An 11530-nucleotide genomic window follows, 5' to 3' on the forward strand; every position below is an offset into this window, starting at 1 on the left:
GCTAAAGGATGTACAAACAGAAGAGGTGGATGTGAATGCCAGATGTGGGGTATGTGGAGGAGTGGGGCCTGGGGAAGAACATTTGAAGGAGGGATACGAAGACAGCATTGTTGAGACAGGGAGGTAGTGTTGCTATATTTTGATCAACTAGACCGGGGAGAAATGTTCACATACTGAAATGATCATCTTGTAAACTAAATAATGTAACTGAATGTATTTTTAAAAATGTAAATAAGAATTTAAAAAATTAAAAAAATAAAAAATAAAAATAATCTGGAAAAAATTATGAAAAGCTATTTGATGATGATGATGTGGATAGTAATGGCTTTGTCTTGACTGATATGCATGGTATTCCTTCTGGAAAAAGAAATGTAATACACTGTAAAGATATATGTGATTCAATGTAATATACACAAGGTTATGATAATATAAAAAAAAGAAAAGAAATGAAAAAATAAATAAATCCCTGCATTCTCTTCAGTAATTGGTTTAAACTTTGAAATTTTTATAAATCATTAGTGACATGTAATTTAGCAAAAAAAAAAAAATTCCTTGTTTTATTCTTTAGGCTCTTAAGTAATTATTCTCACTGGACAGAAAAAAAGTATTTTTTTAATAGATAAAAATTATAACTGCTTATAGAACAAAATGTTCTCCAGTATTATAGTTTTCTAACGAAACAGTACTAACTTCAGATAATACAGTTTCAGAGCATAAAACTTCATAAAGACCCCTTTATTGATAACAAAGAGAATCTCTTAACTCTCCTTCAGGAATAGTGTAGGTGGAATGTATGCCCACAAAAGAAGAACAGAACAAGGCAGGAGAAGCTTTGTTCTCTCTAATTCTCTTTCAAAGTATTTCATTACCTCACTATCCCACTACCAAACTGAAATACTACCCTCAACAAAGTGCGAAACTGAACGTAAGCAGGTAGCTCCACCTAGAATTTGAGAGTTAAAACCACATATACATGTAGCACTGGGAAAACACTTCATGTTATCACAGCTCATAAGCTATGTAAATATTCATCTTCACATTTGCCTGTTACTTATTATGATTTTCCATGTAGGCCATTGGCCAGCATTGGCCTCAGGTCCCTTACAGAACATTGAATGTGTCAGGCAGGAAAGCCACTGCACAACTGCAGAAAGGGTCCTCCTACCACCTGTGATGTGAATGGCACCTACTAGTGCCTCACCATTCAGGGGCTGAGTCACAATATCCTTAAAGTTCCCCAAAACAAAGCAACAACAAAAAAGATCTAGAAAACAGTTCCTTAATCAAAAGAAAGGCTTTTGCTTATTTTATAGTAATTTGTCATAAATATACAAGCCAGTCTTTGATTCACATACCTCATCCTTCAGCTGATTTCTACTAGTTTCGTGTTGCTGATATTCTGTTCTACATTTTAAAACTTTACGATCAGCAGCAGCAATTCTTCTCTCATACTCTGCATTATTCCCAATTTCGTTTTCCAAAAACTTGATTTTCTCCTTCACCAAATTTTCTTTTTCTCTGGTTTCCTGCTTTATCCTTGCTAATGTCTGGAATCAAAAGAAATGTGTTACATTAAATAAATATTTAATATGATAAAATTAAAATTAAACAGAATTTCACTTTTTTGTCATTATATTCAGTATTTATTTTGCCAACACCTAAGATTTTTCAAGAAGACTTTTTAAATGAATAGCAACAAAATAGTAATATCTTAGATGCCAATATCTATAAACTCATATTGTCTCCATATTTTCCTTCATTTATCTTAACATTTGCTAAAAGTGAGAAAAAGACACATTTTTAAACATGAAAGGTAACACCTAAGAAAGATAGGTATTTAGTATTTCTCATATAGAAAGTTGGAATTCAATGAAATTTTCTAAATATTTCACAAACCAGATTTTTATTTTTTATTTCATTTTTTTCTTTTATTATTTATTTATTTACATTTATGCACTGTACATCATTACAGCATACTTCAATCACTTTATTTAGCTTATAAAATTAATATTTCAACAGGTGAACATTTCTCCCTAGTCCAGCTGATAAAACTATGATATATCTTCAACAGATAATACCACATTTCTTTGTCCCATTAATGCATTGCCTCTCTAATTTTCTTCTAAATGTCCTTCCTCAGAACCTACTATTTCACACACACTATATCTGGTATTTACATCTATATACTGTGTTTCTATACCCTTTAGTCAATCAGTTTCAGTCATAGAGTGCAGACACTTGGTCTCTGTTTCAAAGTCATGCTTGTTTTACTCAGCAGTAAATCTTACATATTCATCCACTTCCTGTCAAAAGCCATGGTTTTGTTGTTTTTTATGGCCGAACGGTATTCCATAGAGTATATGTGCCACAGTTTTTCAATCCATTCATCTATTCCTGGGCATGTGGGTTGATTCCATGTCTTACCAGTTGTAAATACTGCCACAATAAACAGCAATGTACAAGCACTTTTCTGATGAAGAATTCTTCTGTCCTTTGGGTAGATACCAAGGAGTGGGATTCCTGGATCAAATGGTAGTTCTATCTGTAGATATTTGAGGAATCTCCAAATTGTTTTCCACAGTGGCTGGACCAATTTACATTCCCACCAGCAGTGTAAGAGAGTTCCCCTTCACTACACCCCTGCCAGCACTTAACGTTTTTTTTTTTTTAATCTTAGTCATTCTGCCTGGGGTTAGGTGGTATCTTATTGTTGTTTTGATCTGCATTTCCCTTACAATGAAGAAGGTTGAGCATTTTTCATATGCCTTTTGGCTGTTCTTATGTCATCTTTAGAGAGTGGTTTTTTCAACTCCTCCCATCATTAATACGATAAACATTTTTCAGAACAGCTGCTTGAGTTCCTTGTGAATTTTGCTTCTAAGTCCCTTATCTGACTCATAGTTTAAAAAAATATTTTCCCATTCTGAGGGTTGTTGATTCACACTAATTACTGTCTTATGCCATGCACAAACTTCTTAGTCTGATGTAATCCCATTTGTCAATTTTGGGGATGCTTTTTTTTTTTTTTTGAGAGGTTTTTGCTATAGGGTGCGTGCGCTCGCCAGACAGACAGACAAAGACAGAGAGAAAGTGAGAAATCAGCCCCCCAGGGGGATGGCCCCTCCACAATCCCTTCTCCAATCTCCTGGGGTTTTGGGCGCACACATGCCCAGTGTGATTTTCAGGTCGCCAAATCCGGACTCGAATCGCAAACACATGAGAGGCGCCCTAACCACATCACTTGCTGGCCCCACCCGTGCGATTTCTACACATAGATTCTACCGGGATTATTGACTGCTTTGGTGGGGGTAGGGTCTTATTTAAGAAGTCTCTCCCTATTTCAATGTCTCCCAGTTTCCCCAGTGTTCTCCAGGAACAGTTTTATACTTTGAGGTCTTAGATTTGGATCTTTGATCCACCTTGACTTGATTTTTGTCTAATGTGAGAGGCAGGAATTCAGACTCATCTTTCTGCAAGTGGAAATCCAGCTTTTCCAGCACCATTTGTTGAAGGGATTTTCCGTTTCCCACTGGGTTGACAGGTAGCCCTTGTCAAAAATCAGTTGACTGTATGTTTGGGAATTTATTTCTGGGGACTCTATTCTGTTCCATTGGTCCACCTGTCTATTTCTGTGCCAGTACCGTGTTTTTTTGTTTTGTTTTGTTTTGTTTTGAGAGGTTTTTGCTATAGGGCGCGTGCGCTCACCAGACAGACAGAGACAGAGAGACAGAAAGCAAGAAATCACCCCTCACGGGGGATGGCCACGCCGCAATCCCTTCTCCTCCATTCTCCTCTCGGGATCTTGGGCACGCACACACGCGCCCGGAGTGAGTTTTAAGCCACCGGGTCCGGGATGCAAACCGCGGTTGACTACATGGGAGTCCAGCGACATAGCCATTACGCTAACTGCTGGTCCCAGTACCATGCTGTTTTGAATTACCACAGCTTTGTAGTATATTTCTGGGTCAGGGAGTGAGATGCCGCCCACTCCACTCTTCTTTTGTAGAATTGTTTTGGCAATACCGGGTCTTTTATGATTTCAGACAAATTTTATGATTGTCTTTTCTAGATCTGTGAAGAATGTGTCTGGTACTTTGATTGTCATTGCATTAAATATGTAGATTAATTTGGGTAAACTTGCCATTTTGATTATATTAATTCTTCCAATCCAGGAACATGGGATGTCCTTCCACTTTTTTGTATCATTTTCAATTTCTTTTTTTTTTTTTTACTTTTTTTTAATATACATTCATTCACATTATTTAGCTTACAAAGTGGACATTTCAATATGTGAACATTTCTCTCCAGTCCAGTTAATCAAAATATCTTCAACCTATAACACCACACCTCTCCATCCTGTCAATGTTCTGCCTCCGTATCCCTCCTCCAAATGTCCTTCCTTAGGCCCCACTTCTACATGCACACCACATCTGGCATTAACTCCCTGTGGAAAAGGAGATACTACTTTTCAGACACCTCAGTAGTGTACCCATCTTGAGATCACATTGGTAAAAACAACAGAAAAGAGAGTTTGGCAAACATCAATTCGCAGAAAAAAGGGAAACACACTTACTCCTAGTCGGAAAAATGTTCCTGTAAGAGGTATTCAAAAGTGAATACATCATCCAATGGCTAGAAGTAGAAGAAGAACCTCAGGTCTGAATAAACAAGGAAATATGTCTCCACCAAAGGATTATGGTAACTCCCCTCCAATCTCTCGTAAATACGGAGGATGTTACCAAAATGTGAGACAAATAATTTTGAACATTCATGGTTACAAAATTCTATGAGTTGGAACAGAAAAGAGACAATGAACTACAGGAGATTAGGAAGTCCTTCCAAGACATGAAAGAAGAAATGGACACTCTGAGAAAGAATCAGGTGGAACTATTAGAGATAAAGTCTGTAATACAGGAAATCAATTTCTTTTTTTTAGCTTCTCATAGTTCTCCTTGTGAAGGTACTTAACTTCTTTAGTTAGATTTATTCCTAAGTATACTTTTAGTGGTTATAGTAAATGGAATAACTTTTTTCAGTTCTATCTCCGTCTGCCTGTTGTTCGTATATAGAAATGCTATAGATTTCTGTATATTGATTTTTTTATCCTGAAATTTTACTGTATTCGTATATTACTTCCAGAAATTTCTTCATGGAAATCATACAATCATGTCATCTGAGAATAGGGAGAGTTTTACTTCTTCTTTTCCTATTGGAATCCCTTTTATTTTTTTCCTTTCTGATTGTGTTGGCAAGGACTTCCAGTACTATATTGAAAAGGAGTGGAGAAAGTGGGCATCCTCGTCTTGTACCTGTTTTTAGTGGGAAAGCTTTCAGCTTTTCTTTATTTGGGATGATGTTTACTACAAATTTTTCAAAGATAGCTTTTATTGTGTTGAGAAATGACCCTTCAATGCTGATATTGCTGAGAGTCTTGATCACAAAGGGATGTCGTATCTTATCAAATGCTTTTTATGCATCAATTGATATGACCATATGTTTTTTTTCATATGGTTTTTATCTTTCTTCCTGTTAATATGGTGTATTACATTTATGGTTTTGCATACATTGAAATAATCTTGCATTTCTGGAATAAAGCCTACCTGATCATGACGTATATTTTTTTTTATAAGTTGATGGATACGATTTGCTAGTATCTTGTTGAGAATCTTTGTGTCTATATTCATCAGAGATATTGGTCTATAGTTTTCATCCCTGGTCCAGTCCTTATCTGTTTTTAGGATAAGGGAGACAGAGGCTTCATAGATTAATTAGGGAGAGATTCACCCTTTTAGATCTTTAGAAATATCTTGACTGGAATAGGGGTTAACTCTTCTTTGCAAGTTTTATTGAACTCGGAGCTGAAGCCATCAGTGCCAGGGCTTTTCTTTGTTGGAAGGTTATTTATTACTGATTCAATCTCCTGGCTTCTTATGGGCTTATTCAGACTTCCTATATCCTCCTGGCCCAATCTTGGTAGATTACGTGTGCCCCGCAATTTGTCCATCTCATCCAGATTGTCTTGTTTCTTGGCATATAGTTATTCATAGGATCCTCTAATGATGTTCTGTATTTCTATGTCTGTTGTTATATTGCCTGCTTCATTGCAGATTTGAATCACCTCTTTCCTTTCTCTCTTCTTCTCAATAAGTCTCACTAGTGGTGTATCACTTTTATTGATCTTTTCAAAGAACCAGCTTTTACTTTCATTTATTTTCTGTATAGTTCATTTATTTTCTATTTCATTTATTTCTGCTTGTAACTTTATTACTTCCTTTCTCCTGGGGTTTTATGGATTTTTTTGCTGTTGCTTTTCCTATTCTCTAAGGCATGATGTTAGGTGATACATTTACTTTCTTTCCATCTTCCTCTTCTGTGCACTAATTCCTATGAATTTCCCTCTTATGACTGCTTTTGCAATGTCCAAAAGATTATGGAAACTCGTGTCATTGTCATTGGCTTCCATGAATCTTTTTTGATTTCAGTATTTATTTCTGCAGTAGTTGTGGAGTTATTCAGGAGTAGGTTATTTAGTTTCCATGTATTTGAGTATTTTTGAGGATTTCTCTTGAAATCAAACTCAAGTTTAATTCCGTCATGCTCGGAGAAGATGCAGGGTAAAGTTTTATGGCTTTGAATCTGTAGAGGCGTATTTTGTGCCCTATGATGTGGTCAATCTTCGAAAAGGTTCCATGTGATGAGAAAAAAGTGTATCTCATGGTTTTGGGATGGAAAAGTCTATAGATGTCTGTTAAGTCCATCTGATTTATGATATGGTTCAGATCTTTTATCTCTTTATCTATTTTCTGCCTAGATGGACTGTCCAGATGGGATAGTGCAAAGTTGAGGTCTCCAACTACTAGTGTGTTGCAGTCTATTGCCCCTTTTAGATCTAACCATTGTTCCTTCACATATTTGGGTGCTTCTGTGTTAGGTGCATAGATATTTATAAGCATTATATCTTCTTGATCTATTGCTCCTTTTACTACAATGTAGTGTGCCCTTCTTTGTCACTTCGAACAGTTTTTCTTTTAAAGCCTATTTGTCAGAAATTGGTATCATGACTCCAGCTCTTTTGTGGTTTCCATTTGCATGGAAAATCTTTTTCCACCCCTCCAGTTTCAATCTATGTATGTCTTTATCCATGAGGTGGATTTTCTGTAGGCAATAGATAGGTTTCTGTTTTTTATCCACTCAGCATGTCTGTGTCTCTTGATTGGAGAATTTAATCCATTCCTATTCTGTGTTATCATCGATGTTACTGGATCTGTCCCGACCTTTAAGTTGGCCATTGTCTTAACTGCCTTTTATTTCTTTGTTTCTGTCTGTTAATTCTTTAGTTTTCCTGGAATAGTACTTTCTTCAGGGTTTTAGAAGAATTGATCTGGTGTTGGCAAATTATTTCAGGTTTTGTTTGTCTGAGATTTTAATCTTATTTTGCTATATAAAGGATAATCTTGCAGGATATAACAATCTTGGTTGAAAATGTTTCTCTCAACATTTTTAATGCATATTCCCATTCTTTCTTTCTTTGCATTGTTTCTGATGAGAGGTTCGGTGTTAGGCTGATGGGATGACTTTTGTAAGTCATTTCTCCTTTCTCTCTTGCCAGTTTTAGTATTGTGTCTTTATCTGTGGTCTTGGACAGTCTGGTTAACATGAGCCTTGGGGAGGATCTTCTAGGGTTGATTCTATTTGAGGTCCTTTGTATTTCTTGTGTCTGGATGCTTGAGTGCCTCTCTAGACTTGGGAAATTTTCTCCCAGGCTTTCATGGAATAGATTTTCTATGCCCTTATTAGTTTCCTCACCTTCTGGGATGCCAATTACTCTGATGTTTGGGCATCTAACGGAATCTCATATTTCTCATAAATTATCATCATTTTTTTATTTTTTCTTTCTTTTTGGTGTTTTTTTTCTAGGTCAGTAGTTTTATCTTCCACATCAGAGATTCGGTCTTCAGTAAGGTCTAATCAACTTTTAATACTTTCAAGAGAGTTTTAGATTTCCTGTATTACAGACTTCATCTCTAATAGTTCCATCTGATTCTTTCTCAAATTGATCATTTCTTCTTTCATATCGTGGAAGGACTTCCTCATCTCCTATAGTTTATTGTCTCTTGTCTGTTCCAACTCATAGAATTTGGTCACCATGAATGTTCGAAAATCTTTCTCTGACATTTTGGTTATGTCTTCCATTTTCACGAAAGATGGAGGGGAGTTACTCTGTTCCTTTGATGGAGTCATATATCCTTGTTTATTCAGACCTAAGACTCTTTTTCTACTTCTAGCCATTTGAAGATGTATTCACATTTGAATACTTCTTAGTAGAATGTTTCTCTGACTAGGAATGTGTTTACCTTTTGTCGCAAATTGATGTGGGCTAAAGTCTCTCTTCTGTTGTTTTTAGTAATGTTGTCTCAAGAAAGACACTCTATTCAGGTGTCTGAAGAACAGTATCTCCTTTTTCACTGGTGGTTCAGTACATGGGAAGATCCCAGAGAACCTGATTATTACCAGGGAATTTCGTATCTCTGATTCTAGACCAGTCTAGTCCCTCTGGCAAGGTGGAAGATGTGGAGGAGAAGAGAATATAAGAGGAAAGAAGAAAGTACAGAGGGTAATAAAGAAAATCTGTGGGGAAAGAAAGAAGAGGGTATTAACAAAAGAATGGAGAAGAGCAAAGGAAAAAAAAAGAAAGAAAAACTGCCTACCTTTCTGGGGGACTGAATGGGTCTTGGGCTGGGGAGTCTTTAAGTGAGGTGGGAGGTGGGGGGGACAGTGGTCCCTCTGCCTCAATGTCCCTAACTGCCCAGAGGCCTGGAGATGGAACTGGAGGCTGCTGCAGAGAAAAGGATAGTCTGTCTGGGGGACTGGGTGGGTCTTGGGCTGGGGAGCCTGGAAGTAAGCCATGGGGCAGTGGTGTTCCTGCTTCACTGTCCCTTACTGCCCAGAGGCCTGGAGATGGAACTATCACAAACCAGTTTTTATCTTCCGAAAATAATAATTTAGTTATTGGCTTCAATAGAAATTTCTCCACTCACTCCTTTTGCTGGGCTTATATATACAGAGTAAATTACACGAAGTAATATAACATAAATGAAATGTGGACAAAGTATTATGCGAACAGAGATATAATTAATTCTACCCAAGAGGAATCATTAGAAGACAATGAAAAGAGGCAATATTTGAGTCAGGCCTAGAAAGTGAATAGAGAGATAGGGCAGCTCGAAGCTCTCAAGAGTCCACTTCCATCTGAAGACCCCTACACTGTCACAGAAACTGAGGCAAGGCCATTCATTGGCCCCAGCTCCAGTTCCAGCCCCAGGCCAGCTCTCCCAACCTCAGACCACCCCCTCCCTGCAAGAAAAGGCAGCTCGGGGCTCTCAAGCAGAGCACACTTACATCTGCAGCACCCTGCCAAGTCAAGGAAACAGAGGCAGGGCCATTCACTGGCCCCTGCTCCAGTTCTAGCCTCAGCCCAGTTTTACCAAACTCAGAATCCCCCTCCTCCTTGGGAGAACTGTAGGCTGTTTTTTTCTTTCTTTCTTTCTTTCTCTTGCTAATTCTTTACTTCTCATTATCCCATAGGGCAGCTCCAGGCTCTCTAGCAGAGCCAGCTTCCACCTGCAGCACCCTGACAAAATCACACCCTACACTTCTGCACGGCATGCAACTTTTTCTTTTTCTTTTTTTTTTTTTCCACTTTCATATTCACCCCTCTTCCCTCTTATACTGTTACCTTCTCCTCATCCTCCACCCACCCAGAGGGACTAGACATGTCTAGAATCAGTTTTCAGACAACCTTGTATTGTGAGGCACCCAGGGATCCCCAATCTATACTGATCCACCTGCAAAAAAAGCAGGCACGGCACTTCAGATACCCGAATAGAAGATTCCTCCTGTGGGGACCACAAAGCTAAACAGGACAGAAGAGAGACTTCAGCACAAAACCAAGCCACAGCAAAAGAAAAGCAAACTTGTTCCCAGTGGTGTAAACATTTTCCAAAAAGGTATCCAAAAGTGAATATATCACCCAATGGCTAGAAGTAACAGGAGAGTCTTAAGGTTGAAAAACTCAAGAAATATGTCTCCATCAAAAGAACACAATAACTCCCCTACATCACTTGAAAAAAAACAGAAGTTACTGAAATGTCAGAGAAAGAATTCAGAACATTCATTGTGACAAAACTCTATGAAGTTGAAACAGAAAAGAGACAATGAACTCCAGGAGATGAAGACCTTCCACAATGTGAAAAAAGAAATGGACAGTATAGAAAAGAATCAGATAGAACTATTAGAGATGAAGTCTGTAAAACAAGAAATCAAAAACTCTCTTGAAGGTATTAAAAGCCTATTAGACCATGCAGAAGATTGAATCTGTGACATAGGAGATAAATCTTCTGACCTAGGAAAAAAACACAAAATGATAGAGTAAATAACAAACAAAAAACACAAGGATAATTATACAAGAAATACTACATTCCATTAAACATCCAAACATCAGAATAATAGGTATCCCAGAAGGTAAAGAAACTAATAAGAGTATAGAAAATCTATTCCATGAAATCCTGGAAGAAAACTTTCCGAGTCTTGAGAAGCACGGAAACATCAGATCCAAGAAATACAAAGAACCCAAGTAGAATCAACCCAAGAAGATCCTCTCCAAAAAACATCTTAGCCAAACTGGCCAAAACCAGAATGGGAAAAGCTGAAAGCTTTTCCACTAAAAACTGGAACAAGACAAGAATGCCCACATTCCCCCCTCCATTTCAATGTAGTACTGGACGTCCTTGCCAATGTAATCCAAAAAGAGAATAAAATAAAAGGCATTCAAATAGGAAAAAAAAAAAAAAGAGGTAAAATTATCTCCATTTGCAGATGACATGATTGAAGACCCAATGGTATCCACCAAAAAAAGTCTTGGAGTTAATAAATGAATATAGTAAAGTTGCAGGATTAAAAATCAACATGGCGAAATCTATACCATTTCTATATACAAACAGCAGGCAGATTGAGATAGAAGTAAAGTAATTTCATTTACATAGCCACTAAAAGTACAAGATACTTAGGAATAAATCTAAATTAAAAAGTTAAAGACCACCACAAGGAAAACTATGTAAAGCTAAAAAAAAAGAAATTTAAAATGACACAAAAAAGTGGAAGGTCATGCCATGTCCCTGGATTGGAAGAAATAATAGAACCAAAATGGCAGTTCTACCCAAATTAATCTACTTATTTGACGAAATTCCAAGCAAAGTACCAGACACCTTCTTCACAGATCTAGAAAAGACAATCATAAAATTCGTCTGGAATCATAAAAGGCCCCGTATTGGGAACCATCAGTTAGCGTAATGGCTATGTCGCGGACTCCCACATAGTCGACTGCGGTTTGCATCCCGGAACCGGTGGCTTAAAACTCACGCCGGGCGCATGTGCATGCAAGCCCAAGATCCCGAGAGGAGAATGGAGAAGGGATTACGGTGTGACCATCCCCCCTGGGGGGTGAATTCTCGCTTTCTGTCTCTATGTCTCT

The 11530-nt window shown here is 37.5% G+C and overlaps 1 protein-coding gene across 1 annotated transcript in view; it reads right to left on the bottom strand.

The window, feature by feature from the left end:
- The window catches only part of CCDC39 (coiled-coil domain 39 molecular ruler complex subunit), a gene marked incomplete in the record, with an annotated part of 137186 nt that overhangs the window by 103105 nt on the left and 22551 nt on the right, over positions 1-11530 (bottom strand). The window contains 1 exon segment of the mRNA XM_014587416.2: positions 1356-1547. Coding sequence (XP_014442902.1) covers positions 1356-1547 — 192 coding nt within the window.

The sequence above is a fragment of the Tupaia chinensis genome, unplaced genomic scaffold (assembly GCF_000334495.1).
Source record: "Tupaia chinensis unplaced genomic scaffold, TupChi_1.0 Scaffold000212_1, whole genome shotgun sequence".
Taxonomy (NCBI): Eukaryota; Metazoa; Chordata; class Mammalia; order Scandentia; family Tupaiidae; genus Tupaia; species Tupaia belangeri.